The sequence below is a fragment of the Aedes albopictus genome, chromosome 2 (genome assembly GCF_035046485.1).
Source record: "Aedes albopictus strain Foshan chromosome 2, AalbF5, whole genome shotgun sequence".
Taxonomy (NCBI): domain Eukaryota; kingdom Metazoa; phylum Arthropoda; class Insecta; order Diptera; family Culicidae; genus Aedes; species Aedes albopictus.
The window spans coordinates 364982580-365001206 of NC_085137.1; the positions used below are offsets into that span (position 1 = coordinate 364982580).

Consider the following 18627-nt stretch of genomic DNA (forward strand, 5'->3'; position numbering starts at 1 on the left):
AGAAGTTACCCTACAAAAATGAACTTTTGGAAGTAGAGCCACTTGGGCTACGCACGCTTTTTACGCTGAAAATTGATCTGAGGTTTCCTAGCCGTAGCCACTACCAAAACTAGACAGGATTACACTCTTCACCATCACGGCACAAAAAGGAAACATCAACGACAAACCAAAACGGTGTCTATAGAAAAACGCCAATGGCGAAAACGCCTTAAGCGAAACCATATAGGTGGTAGTGTAAGCTTATTTACAACATTTGAATAATCCCGCCCTTCTTTAGCCTCAAATTTGAGACTTAAGAAGGGCAACTGATTATCTCGGAGAAACGCAAGGTCCACTGCACCATTGCTCCGGTTAGCGCAGTAAGGGTTCAATACTGTGGAGGACGCCCTAATTCTCCACAGGCTCCGTATGTGATTAGGTTTTCATTAGACCCCCCTCCCCCCCACCTAACCATTCATTCCTTGGCACGGTAAGCATAAAGCTGCATAACACCATGAATTAGGGGTCACCTGTTTAGTGGACTCTTACCACTGGATCAGGCGGTCCGTAGTGTTATTCTTAGCCAATTGAGACAACCGCTACCGACACTACACAGCTATCCAGGCTGATCGGGAAAAGAAGTTAACATTGATTGTTAACTTCTAAGCGAGCTCGAACAGCCCCCCAGGGCCAAGTCTCCAATGCAAGTCCGAGAACTCACATCGTTCATAATACACCTTTGAATTTGGGAGTAGCCATGCAGCTTTTAAGTTTTGCGTGGCCTTAAGGATTGAAAAAGGTGGGAAATCGATGTGGTGTGTTGAGCTGTAAGAGAATGTGTTGTTAGTTAAATGGTGAACGAAATTTACCTTTGAGTCGCTTGTTAGGGGTAAGTGTTTTGAACATTGCAACTCAACTTCAAAACAAAACCAGTAATACTGGTTTTGTTTCTAAGTTGAGTTACTCTTTCCTGTTTTCGTTCGATCGTGTTGTTTTTTTGGTAGGTAATTGTGGTTAAATTTTGGTTATGTTCTTGGAATGCACTGATTCTTCCTCATCGCCATTCCCATCGAAATACGATAAGCCTGTCATTTTGAGAAGATCATCCCTGCTGACTAGCAGCGTTCATAAACTCAGTTGAATATGAAACTTAAAATATACGAACACGAAGAGCAACAAATAGACGAACGCGAATATTCTAAGAAAAAAAGAATGATCTTCCATCCGATCTTCAAGCGATCCTCACAAGCAACATCTTTCGTTCAGACACTTTTGAATGTCCGTATGCAACTTGTTCTCACAAGAAATCTGCCTCGACCAAGTTGACAGAACGCGTCCATACCCCTTTCTGAACCGAAGGGCAGGGGAATCGTTTTACGTATGAGTTTACCTAAAAATGAACTATGGTTAGTCATATTCTTAGTTGAATAAATGAATCGAGACTCATACCCTGATAAAACCTATACTAAGTTTTGGTAAAACTACTTAACCTAGTTTTGGTAAAACTACTCAACCGAATTACAATAAATCACAATGTAGCGATTTGAATAAAACCGGTTGTTCTATGGAAAGCTACTACTAACTAGCTAACTACACACTTAATTTTGAATACCGTGTTCGGTAAATTTTTGACGAAAATAGAACAGCTGAATACAGCAATGATGGATTGTTTACCTTTTGCACCCATTTTTGACAGTTGTTATACTGAGCCTCAGTAAAATCGATTACCGAAGCTACCGAAATAATTCTGCTGTTCTATTTTCGTCAAAAAAGTACCGAACAGGCAATTATGGATTGAGTGTGTAGCTAATTATAACTAACTATTCCGTCAAACTTTTTGCTCCCAATAGCAACGCTGGATGACACCCTACGTCATAAGTATATGTATATCATTCAACATCAGAATTTCCGAAAATCTAAATTTTATGTATGTTTTCTGGATGAACTTTACCTGTTCGCGGTACCATAATATAATCAAGACATTTGGTGATTTTTGACACTAACACTATGTATTTTGTAGTATTCCCAAACTGTAAAACTTGTTGATTTCACCTAAAATTTAACACGCATTACACCATCTCAAAAATAAATATAGAATTACTAATATCGAAAGGCTTCTTGCAATCGGTCCTAGACTGACTCGCTGCTTGATAGCCTCACTGACATTGCGATGCGACTTGGAGCTGCTACGTTGTGATTGATTATCACTTGCCACCGTACTACGCAAGTTCATGACCATGTCCGCTTCACTTCGTTGGAAATCACCTATCTGCCTGGCTAAATGACGCTCATCAAAGGTCACGCGTAAGTTCCTCGGTCGCAACCGGGGCGAACGGTATTTCTGTCCCGATAGAGCTGATCCAGAGTCATCTAATGGACTCGATACGTTAACTTCGTCTTCATCATCCAGTTCATGGGTAAACTCTTCATTTAGCATCAGTAGCTGCGCGGAGAAACTTCGTGGTTCCTCGATTGCAACCGAATTGCAGAGCAACTTGACTAGGCTGCTTTTGACTGAGAGCAACCCAAACCGTCGGCCAGCGTCCAGGGCCTGATTGAACTGGGAATTTAGATCTTCAAATGTGCTACATTTTACCATTTCCGATTGTTGAATCCTACTTAGAAGAGATTCTTTTGCAATGCCTGTTAAGGTAGATAATTAGCAGTGAAACATTTAACTGCGGCAGGGGCAATATTCTGTTTACCTTCTTCGCCAAATTCCTCAACGGTCTTAAGTACAGTGGACAACATGACGGTTTCCAAGATGTAAAATGGGAATAAACCCAAACAGACTACTGCGATGGAACCCATTATAATCTGGGTTTACTGCATAATGCTGCATATCTTGATCTTGTTTTATAGAATGAGGAAATCTGCTATTCAGATACTCTAAATCTAAAACCTCCTCCTCTATCTTCCTTACCCTCGCGGAACGGCCATTACGGATGACTTCAAGAAGGGGGCGTACATAAGTACTCGTTTTGGTAAGCGTTCCACCAGCTACCGCCTTGACCTGTTCTCTCTCTCCAGGATAATTGAGTCCTGACTAGTACTATAGACTACCCACTCCTGGTAAGAGAGGGGGGCCTACTCGCTGTTGACTGGCCCGGCTTAATTAAGAACCGTCACGACTTAATTTCAATTCACGGCTCACGTTCTTGTCAGCAGTTAGTAAGGCTCACGTTCTTGTCAGCAGTTAGTAGACGAATTCCTGCACCACCTCGAAAATATCCCCGTCTATCGTAATATTACTACACAGACGGATCCGGTCGTGTTCGGTTCCACCTACCAGCATGTACTTTGTTTTTGAGGCATTCACCACCAGTCCGACCTTTGCTGCTTCGCATTTCAGGCGGGTGTACAGCTCTTCCACCGTTCCAAATGTTCTGGCGATAATGTCCATGTCGTCCGCAAAGCACACAAACGGATTTTGAAAAAATCGTTCCCCGGCTGTTGAGCCCGGCTCGTCGCATCACACCTTCCAGGGCAATGTAGAATATGTAGTAGGCAGGAAAGTCCATCAACTTGTCGAAGTCCCCGTCGAGATTCGAATGAACTGGATAGTTCACCCGAAACCCTTACGCAGTTTTGCATACCGTCCATCGTTGCTTTAATCAGTCTAGTCATCTGCCCAGTATTCGTCCATGATTCACCATAGCTCTGCGTGGTCGATGCTGTCGTATGCCGCTTTGAAGTCGATGAACAGGTGACGCATTGGGACCTTGATTGGGACCTGGTATTCACGGCATTTCTGGAGAATTTGCTGTACGGTGAAGATCTGGTCCGTTGTCGACCGGCCGTCGATGAAACCGGCTTGATAACTTCGCACGATCACTCCTTGGCGAGCGTTCGTGCGAGACAGTCGCAACTTTTCGTTCGTCCGGTTTGTCTCCCGATTCTATCCAGTTCGGTGGCTTTTTCCAAAGTGCTAGTTTTCCGAGTGATCAAGTGTTGAAGTGATTATCCCTAGTGGGACGAGTGCGGTTGGCTAGGCCACAATTTTTGCCGCAAAAGTTCGTTTGGTTTGAGTAAAGTTCACGTTTTCGTTATATCACGTGGCGCATTGTCCAATTATCGAGCACAGCAGTGCAGCACCCCCCGCACACCGCGCCGCTCGCGCGGCCGTGATCGGCTTCTTCCAGTGAGTACCCAAGCTCATCGTCGTCGACAGCAGCAGCCCACCGAGAGAAGAGCAGAGAGCGTTCAACCGCCGCACACCAGCGCAGCGTCGGGCGCTCAGCAGCAGCTCGCTTCCTCCCTGTGCGGGCCATCCGATCGCTTGGACCTGTCGTCGTCGAGCCTGTGGCTAGACAGAGTGCACAAAGATAAGTACATAAAGTTACCTCTCGTTGTTCCCCCCTCTCCACTGACTCTTTGATTAGATTTAATTTGGTACATAAGCAGTTTTTTCTCACTTTTCCTGTAGCGTTAATTTTGTCCCTCGTTTTTCGATTATTTCTCGTCCCCGTGATAGTGTTAGTTTAAGGTTTTTGAGTGCCCCGTGGTGGTAGTCAACTACCACAATGGGCGATGATGCCGATGGCGGGGGTACGTCGTACCGCATCAACGAAGCTTCGTTATTGGCATCGGCCTGCTCGAGCCAACAAGGCGATGTAAATGCTAATCCCTTTGTCTCCCTTCACCCTGGTGCTTCTGCAATGGACACCAACAGTAAATCTGTTTCGACGTCCCCCCGCCTCAAGGCCTACCCTCCCGACTTTGGCGGGCCATATGTTGTTTTCTTCCGACCCAAAGGCAAACGTTTGAACACCGTTCAAATCAGCAAGGATCTGACTAAGCGGTATTCTTCCGTTGTCTCCATTGACATGGTCGGTACAGCTAAGCTTCGGGTGACAGTAGGCGACCGAAAACACGCTAATGAGATTGTGGCCTGCGAGTTGTTTACACTTGAGTACTTCGTTTACCTTCCGAGCGCGTCGATAGAGATTTCGGGGAAGGTCGCCGACGCATCTTTGACCTGCGAAACGATCATGCAAGGCTGTGGTCGTTTCCATAATCCTTCTCTACCTCCTGTCCAGATACTGGATTGCCGGCAACTGCATTCGGTAACCCAGGAGGGCGAGAAGAAGGTTTACACACCATCTGAAGAATTTTCTGTGACCTTCTCCGGATCTGCATTACCAGATCTGCTGGTGATTGGCAAACTTCGGCTACCTGTGAGGCTGTATGTACCGAAGGTAATGAATTGCATCAATTGCAAGCAGCTGGGCCAACCCGCTCAGTACTGCAGCAATAAACCTCGCTGTGCAACATGCGGGGAGAGACATGTGGACGGTGCGTGTAAGACGCCGCCCAAGTGTGTTTATTGTGGCAGCGACCGTCCACATGATCTGATTGATTGCCCAAGGTACATACAGCAGAAAAAACATCAAAAACGATCGTTGCAGCAGCGATCACGGCGAAGCTACGCCGAAATGCTGAAAAAAGCTGCCCCGACCGTTGAATCCCGTAACATCTACTCGTCTTTATCTCTCGATGATCAGGGCTCTGACTCTGAGGTCGGGGACGGGGTTCCCTTTGTTTTCAAGGGTGAAACGAGGAAACGGATGAGGCTCCAGAGACCCACCAAAAAACCTCGGAATCTGCCTAGCAGCGACCCCCAACCCACCATGACAAATTTCAAGAGTGGTAAGAAAGTCACAAAACGTTCCCCTCCGGGATTCAAAATCCAGGACGAACGAGACTTTCCATCACTCCCGGGAACATCTAAAATCCCAGATGTCCCACGTTTTTCGAATTCTCAACCAGAAAGACAGCATTCGGAGCACCAGGAGCAACCTCATGGTGCGCCATTGTTTACGCTCTCTGGCATCGTAGACATCATCCTCAGCTTCTTCAATGCTTCAGATTCCGTGAAGAACATTGTAAAAGGACTTCTTCCTTGTGTGACCCCTCTTTTGAAGCAGTTGGCTTCTAAAATGCCCCTCTTTGCGACAATCGTATCTTTCGATGGCTAATTTAACCACCGAGGTCGAAGATACGATTTCGGTTCTACACTGGAACTGTCGTAGTATTCACCGAAATTAGACGTTTTTAAATTTTTAGTTAACAATTTACAATGCGATGTTTTTGCACTATCCGAAACATGGCTGACACCTGATGTAACCTTACCTTTTCCCGATTATAATATCATTCGCCTTGATCGATCCGACTCGTACGGAGGGGTGCTTCTAGGGATCAAGAAGCAGCACTCATTTTACAGAGTCGATTTTCATCCGATGACAGGCATTGAAGCCGTCGCATGTGAGGTGACTATCCGAGGTAAAACCCTCAGTGTTGCCTCCATATATCTTCCTCCGAGAACTGTGATATCTCGCAGGGATCTCGCCCACATCTGCTCGGTTATGCCCGAGCCTCGGTTGCTCATGGGAGATTTCAACTCCCATGGTACAGGCTGGGGGGAACTGTACGATGACAGCCGTTCAACGTTGATATATGACCTCTGCGACGACTTCAACATGACAATTTTGAATACCGGAGAAGTTACACGAGTGGCACCTCCAGCTCAAGATGGCAGCCCTAGAAACAGCCGATTAGACCTCTTAATCTGTTCGAGCTCACTATCGCTGGAGTGTACATGGAAGGTTATCCAGGATCCCCATGGTAGTGATCATCTGCCGATTGTTGTTTCTATTTCCAATGGGTCACATCAACCTCCATCTATCGACATCGCCTACGATCTCACCAAGCACATTGACTGGGAGAAGTACGCGGAAGCAATTATCGACGATGAGCAATCGGTAGAAGTCCTTCCACCGCGGGAAGAGTATCAGTTTCTATCAGAACTGATCATCAGTAGCGCGCTTCAGGCACAACGTCGACCAGTGCCAGGTCCATCGGTTCGCAAGAAACCCCCCAATCCGTGGTGGGATAGTGAGTGTACAGAAATCTATCGCGAGAAATCCGCGGCGTTCAAAGAGTGTCGGAAACGCAGTTCGGTCGAAAACTTCAAGCGGTTCGCTTCCCTTGAAAGCAAGTTCAAGAACTTGATCAAGGCGAAGAAAAGCGATTACTGGCGTCGGTTCATCGAGGGTTTGTCGCGCGAGACTTCGATGAGAACTCTTTGGAACGTCGGTAGAAGAATGCGTAACGCGTCGTCGGTCAACGAGGATCGAGAAAGCTCTCCTCGGTGGATTCTCAAGTTCGCAAAAAAAGTTTGTCCAGATTCCGTACCCGTGGAGCGAATAATTCGTGATGTTTCCGAGGATAGGGACGACATGGATAGGCCGTTTTCGATGCCTTTACTATTACTTACAGTCGAGCACTTGACACTGAAGAAGTCTGTAAGTCACAGACGAAATAGGCCTATCTGTCCGAAGATAAGCACAGTAGTAGAATTAAAAGGAATTTGCTCGTCCTTTCTAGTTTTTCTTTAAAAGAGTTATTCATTTTTTATTTTCTTTTGCAAAAGTAAAGTATTAGTGAAGTGTTTTTAAATTAAACTAGAGTCTGACGTTTTCGATGGTTGAATTCTCACTTGCTCTTCTTTCATGTAACAATTCCGCTCCAGGAATGGATCGAATCAAGTTCAACTTGCTTAAAAACCTCCCCGACGTCGCTAAGAGGCGCTTGTTGAACTTGTTCAATCAGTTCCTGGATAACAACATCGTTCCGGATGACTGGAGACAAGTGAGGGAGATAGCTGTTCAAAAACCCGGGAAACCCGCGTCGGATCATAATTCGTACCGTCCAATCGCGAAGTTGTCTTGTCTACGGAAGCTGTTGGAGAAGATGATTCTCTTTCGACTGGACAAATGGGTTGAATCGAATGGCATGTTGTCAGACACACAGTTTGGTTTCCGCAGAGGCAAAGGTACGAACGACTGTCTTGCGTTGCTTTCTTCAGAAATTCAGCTTGCCTTTGCTCAAAAGCAGCAAATGGGCTCAGTGTTTTTGGATATTAAGGGGGCTTTTGATTCAGTTTGTGTCGATGTTCTTTCTGACAAACTACACGACAGTGGCCTTTCACCAATTCTGAACAACTTTTTGTATAATTTGCTGTTTGAGAAGCAGATGAGTTTCGCTCATGGCGACTTGACAGTTTCACGAATTAGCTACATCGGCCTCCCCCAGGGTTCATGTCTAAGCCCCCTTCTTTACAACTTTTATGTCAGATACATAGATGATTGTCTCATGGAAAACTGCACGTTAAGGCAGCTTGCGGATGACTGTGTTGTCTCTGTAACGGGATCAATAGCAGTCGATCTGCAAGGACCACTACAGGATACTTTGGACAATTTGTCTACTTGGGCTCTCAAGCTGGGTATCGAGTTCTCTCCGGAGAAAACTGAGATGGTTGTCTTTTCTAAAAAAACACAAACCGGCTAAGTTTCCGCTCGTTCTGATGGGTAAGACAATCACTCATAGCATGTCTTCACAATACCTCGGCGTCTGGTTCGATTCCAAATGCACCTGGGGGAAGCATATTGTGTATCTGATACAGAAATGCCAAAAACGAATCAACTTTATGCGAACTATTACCGCAACATGGTGGGGAGCACACCCGGAAGATCTGATCAGGCTGTACCAAACAACCATTCTATCGGTTTTAGAATACGGTAGCTTCTGTTTTCAATCCGCGGCGAAAACACACTTGCTGAAGCTTCAACGGGTTCAGTACCGTTGCCTTCGGATCGCGTTAGGTTGCATGAACTCGACTCACACAATGAGTTTAGAGGTACTTGCTGGTGTACAGCCTCTGACAGACCGCTTTGCGGAGTTGTCGTTCCGGTTCCTCATCCGATGCGAGGTTGTGAATCCGTTAGTCATAGAAAACTTCGAAAAGCTGCTGGAACAGAATCCCCAAACTCGTTTTATGAGTGTGTACTACTGGTACATGACACTGGAGGTAATCTCAAATCCGGTTAACACCAATCGTGACAACTTCTCAGACTTCGACAGCTCCTCTGTGGATTTTGATCTCTCTATGAAGGATGAGATCGCCGGTATACCGGAATCTTTTCGTTCCATATGTATTCCACAAATTTTTGCAAGTAAGTTCGGGCATGTTAGCGGGGCCAGACAGTTCTTCACAGATGGTTCCAAAACCAATGATTCGACTGGATTCGGTGTCTACAACGAATTTCATAGCGCCACCTTCATGCTTCAAAAGCCATGTTCGGTATACATTGCTGAGCTAGCGGCTATATACTACTCCTTAGAGTACATTCGCACTCTTCCACCTGAGCACTACTTCATTTTTACCGACAGTCTAAGCTCTCTGGAGGCTGTTCGGTCAATGAAACCGATGAAGCACTCAGCGTACTTCCTGAAAGGAATACGCCAAGTCTTGAGTGCTTTGTCCAAACGCTCATACATCATCACCATAGCTTGGGTCCCTTCACATTGCTCAATCCCGGGCAATGAGAAAGCGGACTCTCTGGCTAAGGTGGGCGCTAGCGAAGGCGATATTTACGAGCGTCAAATCGCCTTCGACGAATTTTTTGCATTGGCCCTTCAGGAGACCTTGATCAGCTGGCAACACAAATGGAGAGATGGAGAGATGGGTAGATGGTTGCATTCCATCATCCCACAGGTGTCGAAGAAGCCATGGTTCAAAGGGTTGGATTTAGGCCGCGATTTCATTCGTGTGATGTGTCGGCTGATGTCCAACCACTATTTGTTGAACGCACACACCTTCCGTATTGGGCTCTCAGAAAGCAATCTCTGTGTCTGTGGCGTGGCTTACCAGGATATCGAACATGTTGTGTGGGGATGCAATGAGTATCGTGAGGTCAGATCTGAGTTGCATGAAATTCTCCGGGTCCGAGGAAAACAACAGAAACCCGTTAGAGAAGTGTTGGCAGGACTTGATTTGGAATACATGAACCTGATTTACCAGTTTTTGAAACGTGTTGATGTCAGAGTTTGATGTAGTACGTTCCTTGTTTTCGTTGTCCGCCTTTTGGTTTTGTTGTTCGGCCCTGTCTGTCGTCACCCCCTTCCGTTTGTCCTCTTCTTGTCGTTTTCTACCGATAAAGTCCTTTCTTTTTGGTTCCGTTACAGATATGGACAATTTGTCCCATCAAAGTTTTAGTATAAGTTAGCAAATAATTTAGTTTTAAACCCATTAATCCGTCCTTCCCATTTTTTCTTCTTCTTCAATCCTTAACCTCGAAACAGCCGCGAGTACTTCGGCTTCCCAAGCTAACATAGTTTTAAGGCAGTTATAAATTGAAAAATTTAAAATCATTGTAAAAACAAAAGATTTCGGCTCAGTTATGCCCATGTGTCGCCCGAGCCTTCCAAATAAACGAATAAGTAAAAAAAAACTTCCCACGAACTCATTCGTTTTAGGTGACAGGCGACGGAAGATGATCTGGGATAGCACTTTGTAGGCAGCATTCAAAATAGTGATCCCCCTGAAGTTCTCACATTCGAAATCGTCGCCTTTCTTGTGAATGGAGCAAATTACCCCTTCCTTCCACTCCTCCGGTAGCTGTTCAGTTTCCCAGATCCTGACTATCAGCCGATGCAGGCAGGTGGCCAACTTTTCTGGGCCCATCTTGATGAGTTCAGCTGCGATACCATCCTTACCAGCTGCTTTGTTGGTTTTGAGCTGGTGAATGGCATCCTTAACTTCCCTCAGCGTGGGAGTTGGTTCATTTCCGTCCTCCGCTGCACTGGCGTCGTCGTTGCCGTGATCTCCCGTGCCCACGTTCTCCACGCCATTCAGGCGCTGATCGAAGTGCTGCTTCCACCATTCGATCACCTCACGTTCGCCCGTCAAGAGGCCTCCGTCTTTATACCTGCATATTTCGGCTCGCGGCATGAAGCCGTTGCGGGATGCGTTGCGCTTCTGATAGAACTTCCGTGTTTCTTGGGAACGGCACAGCTGTTCCATTTCTTCGCACTCTGCTTCTTCCAGGCGGCGCTTTTTCTCCCGAAAGACACGGGTCTGCTGTTTCCGCTTCTGTTTGTAACGTTCCGCGTTCTGTCGAGTCCCTTGCTGCGGCATTACCGCCCTCGTTCTTCTCCTCCAAACCCTCTCTGCACTCTTCGTCGAACCATTCGTTCCGTCGATTCCGTTCCACGTACCCGATAGTGCTCTCTGCTGCGTCGTTGATGGCTGCTTTCACTGCACTCCAGCAGTCCTCTAGAGGGGCCTCATCGAGCTCGCCCTCGTCTGGCAACGCGGCTCCGAGATTCTGCGCGTATGCTGAGGCGACATCCGATTGCTTCAGTCACTCTAGGTTGTACCGTGGCGGTTGCCGGTACCGTACATTGTTGATAACGGAGAGTGTTAGGCGCAGTTTGACCATCACCAGATAGTGATCGGAGTCGATGTTGGCGCCACGATAGGTCCTGACGTCGATAATGTCGGAGATGTGCCGTCCGTCAATCAGAACGTGGTCGATTTGAGATTCCGTCTGCTGTGGTGATCTCCAGTGATAAGGGAGGCTGTGTTGGAAAAAGGTGCTACGTATGGCCATATTTTTGGAGGCGGCGAAATCAATGAGTCGTAGGCCGTTTTCGTTCGTCTGCTGGTGGGCGCTGAACTTAGGGGCTGTCCATAAACTACGTAGACTCTTAGGGGGGGGACGGGGGGTCTGGCCAAAGTCTACGCTCCATACAAATTTCGAAAATTTTGTATGAACAAAAGTCTACGAGGGGGGAGGGGGGGGGGTCTGAGATAGCCGAAAAAAAGTCTACGTAGTTTATGGACAGCGCCTTACCAATCGTCGGTCTGAATTCCTCCTCCTGGCCTACCTGAGCGTTCGAACTTCTATGATGATCTTGACGTCGTGGTTTGGGCAGCTGTCGTACTCGCGTTCGAGCTGCGCGTAAAATGCGTCCTTGTCATCATCAGTACTTCCGGAGTGTGGGCTGTGCACGTTTATTATGCTGAAGTTGAAGAATCGGCCCTTGATCCTCAACCTGCACATTCTTTCGTCGATCGGCCACTAATCGATCACGCGCTTCTGCATATCACCCATCACTATGGAAGCTGTTCCCAGCTCGCGTGTGTTGCCGCAGCTCTGGTAGATGGTATGATTACTTCTAAACGTTCGCACCATGGATCCTGTCCAACACACCTCCTGCAGCGCTACGATGCCGAACCCGCGGTCCTTCAGTAGATCGCCGAGTATGCGGGTGCTCCCAATGAAGTTGAGAGATCGGCAGTTCTACGTACCGAGTTTCCAATCGCAAGTCCTTTTTGTTCGCTGGGGTCGTTACCGTTGGTCTCGGTTCGTATTGTTATGTTGCTGATTTTCCGTTACAATGGTTTTTTACGGCTGGCTCGTAGGGCCTGACACCAACCCCCTACCTTCCAGAGGACCATAGTGCACAGTTGAGCTTAGAGTCCTTCCATGGCACTCGGACGTAGATCAGCCGCCCCTAACATGGGGATCAGACGCTGTTGTGAGCCGCTCCTCCTGGTGAACAGACGCTCAGGTTTGCCGAAGCAAACCCCCTTCCCTGTCAGCCTACGACCAAAGTTCCCACCGGGGTTGGTTACCCGATCTTCCCTAAGGTTGCTCATAGTCCGGCCGGTACCGCGTGAAGGGATAGGAGTTGCTGGGCCGAGGCTAGTGGATCACAATGGGATCTGAATTGCGCAGCATACCCAGCCTTTACCGTGCCCCCTAGGGGTCGTTCAATACTTTGTATTTAGTTGAGGAAACTTACATGGAATTTTGGTCCTATTATTAAAAAAAACTCCTAAAGTTCTCAAATAAAACTGTTCACTATTTCGTAAAATTTTAATAACATTCCAAGAAGCAAGAAGGTCAATCCATCAATCACGAAACCACAAATTGTCACTTCCTTTCCATGGACTGTGGCCAATCTACAAATCCGGCTACTGAATGGCCTCGGGTTCATAAACAGCTGTAATAAATCCTTCGTCTATCAGCTCATCGGTCGAACGCGAACCACATGGGTCTGACAGTTTAACGACAATCACACTACGCCGCGAGCGGGCTACGAGGCCTATGCTTGAAGAACGAATGGCAACGACGACAACGACCGTAGCACAGTTAAGAAGCGCGCCAAAATCGATGTGTGTGACGAAAAGCAAACCGCATTTTCAACTCTATTAGCACCGCCAACGTGTGGTGCACGGCATGAGAGGCAATAACAACGAACGATGGCGCAGTCAGTCTTTCTATGGGAGACAATTCTGAAAGAACTTGCGTTCTGAACAGTAGAAAAAGTCGTGAGGTAGTGGGAAAAAGCAGTGAAATGTACACCTTGGGTATAAATTTGAAATAAATTAACGAACTTTATGAAGCTAGTAGTAAGAGCTTTGAAATGTGAATAGAGAATTGATTATGATTTTGGTGATTGGGTAAGGACGTAACTAATACAGTATGAACCCGATTTGTCAGCCCCATTTTGGAGGCTGCTCAGTAGCATAGCATAGAGGGATGAGAAGTTTGATAAACTGTTATGGCCAGACGTAACACCTAGAACAATTTTCGTGAAAATCCATCGCCCATCACACTACCATCACCTGGTGGAAACGTTTCACAAAACACTGCGTTGTGCAATATCGTCAACAGAAGGCGCTAGTGGGAAATGTCAAACGCGTAGAATAGCTATGAGCGCGCCTCTGGTTGTGAAAGCCACAACTATTAAGATTTAAAATGATCGTTAAAGGCGAGGTCGATAAAAATTTCGCAAGTGTTACGTCTGTTTGCCAGTGGTTATAAAAAAAATATATGGAGAGCCAAAAATGTGTTCGGGGAGGGGCTGGCAAAATCGGGTAATTATTGCAATGGTTGTTATAGATGCACAAAAAGATCAGTTTACCCCCTTCACCCCAATAGAGTATAGACACTGAATACGCTTTAAAATTTAAATTGGCTGCAAACCCCCAGAAACCATTCCATTCATGGTTCTTGAAAAAGCATGTTTTTGTTACTTGTCACGACCTCAGCACCACAATCCGCAAGCCAACCGCCCCCTGCCATGACGGAAATATTATCTCAACAACGGCGCGTCGACTTTCTCTCTTGTTTTCAGCAGACAATTGGCAATGAAGTTCATCGGAATGGTTTTCACGAAGAGACAGAGTCATAATCAACACGTCCACGTTGCTGGGTGAGCAGCAAAAGTGTGAAAAACGTTTTTCGCATTTTCAAGAGAAAAATTCTACGCGTTTGCAGCAGTTCGAGTTTTATACATATCTTGCAAAGATCGTGTTACGACGTTGGTGGGCATCAAAATGTTGACACAAATTCAATTTTACACTGTGCCCTGGTAAAAGGGAAGGAGAGATGTGTGTATTTCTAACTTTTTTCACGCTAATTTATTACATATGGTGCATATCGGCTCGGTGGCCAATCATGTGTGAGATGTGGCTGTGGTCATTCAAATATCAGTCTAACGGCTATCTCGGGAATGAAAGATGCTGTTTCCCTTAAAACGAGCGAAAGGTGAAGGTGGTGACACGCTATTTCGGCGAATGCCAACAGACCGTACAATTGAATTCATTCTGTGAGATCTGAAATCACATTCAATATCTTCTAGTTAATTGCAGTAAGATTAAGTTAGTTATTTTTTAAACATTCAATGACACAATCCAACATGTAAAACGTGAACAAAGTTTTGTTTTAGTTTAATAATGTACCCATCTAAACTTGTAAAACATTGTTTGGTTTTGGGGTTTACCTAGTTTGTTTATTCCTTTTTTTTCAAGTTGCTAAAATGTTTATCAAAATACTCAAGTTTTGTAAACATGTCGAGACTAAATGTTTTAATGTAGTGTTTGTACTACGGAAACTTCGAAAAATGTCAAATCAAATTGTTTACACTGTGTCTTTAAGTAAGTCATGGCCTATCTAATGATGAACAATAGTCCATTTTACGAGCCGATTTTATGAATGAATTTTGACAGGAGGTAGTGTCCAATAACCCGTGAAAATCAATATCATCACCAACATTGTTGTCACTCGTAAAATGGCTCATTTAGTTTGGGAAATTTCCGATACAGAGCATTCCAAGATGCCCCTAATCAATAGGATGTAACGTACCAAAGCAAGCGGACAAGACGAACATAACAAAACGACATAGGGCTCTGCATGAAGTTCATTACCTCTCTTTCACTCTTATTGAAATATTGTAAACAACAAGGGCAGGAAATGTCAAAATCCCATACAAAATCAAAACAATGCAGTGCCCTATAGGGCACTGCATTTTTTTGATTTTGTGTGGGATTTTGACGTTTCTTGGCCTTGTTGTTTACACAATTTCTGTAAGAGTGAAAGAGAAGGAGAGAATTTCATGCAGTGCCCTATATCGTTCTGTAAATGGGTGACATATATGTGTATACTCAGAGTGGCATATATGTCAAAACAGCAGCTCAAGGCATACAGCCCAAAAGGGTTCGTTCAAATATAACGTAACGCTAGGGGTAGCGAGGGAGTCTAGCGCTGTGTTACGATTCATTCAAAAATTCAAAATTTACCATACAAAAGTTATTATGTGAAGCAGGGAGGATTTTTAAAATTGTCAAATTTTGCGTTACGTATTATTTCATTGAACACAAAGAGACATCGCAGACAAGCAGACTCAATATTGATGAAATTAACATCGCATATATAGCAAGATCCTGATTACTTATAGAGTTGGTGTCTTCGGCGAAGTTGTTTGATTGGTGAAGGACTTATACATAGATGATGGTCCGTTTGATTTTATATTCCACCACTAGGCGGCACTAGTGAGCATACAAATTTTATTTCTCATATATCTCAGGATCCTGATTACTTAGAACAACGGTGTCTTCGACATAGATGTTCGATTGGTCAAAAATAACTGATTCGGAACTCTGCCATCAGGTGGCGCTAATAAGCATGTTTTCACATTTTATACCTGTTGTACATCGGGATACTTATTATTTATAGTGATAGTGTCTACGGCAAAGTTTTTGGCAGGACATGGGTCTAAAAAATATAGACACTATAGAATCAATAGACTTGTGGATACATAGTTGAGTAATGTAATTGTTATGCACAGTTTATATTTTGAGGAATCCCGGGAGGAATCGCTGAAATAATCCTGGGAGGAATTCTTGGAGGAATCCCGTGAGGAATTCCTGGAGGAATCCGGAATAAATTTCTGGAGAAATACCGGTAGGAATTCCTAGAGCAATCCCAGAAGGAGTTCCCGTAAGAATTCCCAGGAGGAATTCCGAAAGAAATTCCAAGAGGAATTCCTGGAGACATCCCAGAAGGAACTCCCGGAGGCATCCCAGGAGGAATTCCTGTATTGATCGCGGGACGTTCCTGGAAGAACTCTGGAATGAAATTTTGAAGAATCATGTTGTATTAAGACATTCTTTCAAAATAAATTTCCCTTTTCAAGGACATTTGTCGCTCGGGACGTCTAAGATGCTAGGATGATATGTATTAGCGCCAGCTTGCTAAAAAATGTCTTTATCAAATAGTTCTTGATGTATTAAACACTTTTGCCGAAGGCCCGAATATTCTATACATTCAGAATATAAATATGTTCGAGTTAAATATAACTTTTAATCCATATTTTTAATACTCATTAGTGCCATCTACTGAGCTAATTTCGATTCAATTTATTTATCATAAGATTGCCCTTGGTCTTTTGAAGAATTTTGTCGAAGACAGCATTATTCCATGAAGTCACGATCAAAAGATACAATCATTCGTGCCGTGGGATCTAATGGACCCCAGGGGTACAAAATCGCCCGGTTTAACTTTAAAATCCAAAATAATCCATAGTACGCCATGAAACTATCGTTTTTTTTGCACAAATAACTCATCGCGGTGTAGTTTGAAGGTACTGTAAAAAAAAAATGGGGCCGATTTGTCAATCCAAACTTTTCTGCGACCACTTCAAAGTGGCTCTGGGGTCCAATGGACCCCAGGTATCCATTAGAGGGTTAAACGTGTCCGTGTTTTGTAACTTTATAATTTTAGATTTGTTCTATTACGGTTTTCAGTATCTCATCGATCGTGCTTAACTTTAAAATATTACTAAGGCCTCCATTTCTTCTTCTTCTTCTTCTTTGTGGATCTACGTTACCACTGGAACTAGGCCTGCGTCTCCTCAACTTGTGCTCTTTGAGCACTTCCACAGTTATTAATTGAAGGGCTTTCTTCGCTTGCCATTGCATTAACTTGTGTATTGTGAGGCAAGTACAATGATACACTATGCACAGGGAAGTCAAGAATAGTTCCCGACCGGAACGGGAATAGAACCCGTTGTCTCCGGATTGGTGATCCTTAGCCTTATCCACAAGGCCAACTGGAGACCCCTCAAGTACACAGGGTCGAATATTTGGCAAGGGATGAACTAAAGATCAAACATCTGTTTGACATTATGAAAATTAGATCGAGTCAAACAAAATGTTTGAGCATTGGTTTCTTTTTAGGCAACTATTTGACTCTGTGCCTGGGATCTTAAGAGATATTCTTCCAACGCCGGACATACCTAATTGGCAAGTTTGCCATTAGGGTAAACTGGGCAAGGCTGAATAAATTATAATCTATAATTCTTATACGTTGTTTCGCGCTAAAGTAAACTTTCGTGATAACGGGTGCATCCACCCAAAATAAAACCATACTGATGATGATTAACCTGGGCTTGTTAGGGGAATATCTGTAAATAAAAAGAAAATCGGGTTAAGTACGGTTCCTTTGAATTCCACTAAGAATTTGCATCCTTTGACAGATACGTATTTCGACCTCAACTGTAAGGTCGTCTTCAGTGTCGAGTCAAGTACAAGACACTGAAGACGACCTTACAGTTGAGGTCGAAATACGTATCTGTCAAAGGATGCAAATTCTTAGTGGAATTCAAAGGAACCGTACTTAACCCGAAAGCCATACTGCTTTTCATCACCTAATTCGATCGCGTCACGGTGTCATCAAAATCGTAGACAAACCGTCTCTGGGGAATGAAACGAGGATTAAATGGCCAAACAAGTTCAGTATTACGACAAAGCTCATTCAGCGGCATAGACCATTGATCTGAAACATCCTCTATCTAAATCTAGTCTAGGAAGAAATGTTACACCCATCCGTCGGTCTCCGTTTTGTGTATTGTTCGGCGAGGCGACAAGTATGTGCGAAAAATAAACAATAAGTAGCAAAGCATTCATAAATGTTCGGGGAAGCGAAATAATATGCCGACAGCAGCAACCAAGCTCTATAAATACACTTTCACAATTATGTGGCCTACATGAAGCCGCGGGGTAATTAGTAGCAGAAAATAAGAACCATATTGTCTTGTTTCAAACATTCGTTGTTTTTCACGTTTCATCTGGTTGTGGTGGTGGTGGGTACGACATGTTTCGTCTGGCGACCTTCGAAATTGTCATTTTCGGTCTGTTAATGTTAGGTGGGATCATTAATTTATAGCACCACTCTTAAAGTGTAAATGCTGAAAATTAATGCAAGTCATAAATTCAAAAGTGAAATATGTTTAGGATAGAAATCGTAATCTAATTATCATACGTAAACAATCCGTAGAAATACATTGTCGGATTCATTACTACTTAATTATTCTTCATTCTCGAAAATTGGGAAATATGCAAAACAAAATTCATCAATAATTTTGAAAATGGTTCAATTACCTAATTATCTTTTATCGAAAAGTAATAATTAAAGCAAAACTGGTGAAACACAAATATAATTTTCATTAATACCA

The 18627-nt window shown here is 44.4% G+C and overlaps 2 protein-coding genes across 2 annotated transcripts in view; one reads left to right on the top strand and one right to left on the bottom strand.

Moving 5' to 3' along the window:
- LOC109422849 (zwei Ig domain protein zig-8-like) overlaps window positions 1-18627 on the top strand; it is an 85798-nt gene that overhangs the window by 9288 nt on the left and 57883 nt on the right. The gene's annotated exons all lie outside the window — the stretch shown is intronic.
- On the bottom strand, window positions 1500-2937 carry LOC134288343 (uncharacterized). Its single transcript, XM_062852926.1, has 2 exons — window positions 2685-2937; window positions 1500-2622 (listed from the first exon to the last, which is right to left on the bottom strand). Exons 1-2 carry the CDS (start codon window positions 2788-2790, stop codon window positions 2039-2041), a joined length of 690 nt encoding a protein of 229 aa, XP_062708910.1. The 5' UTR covers window positions 2791-2937; the 3' UTR covers window positions 1500-2038.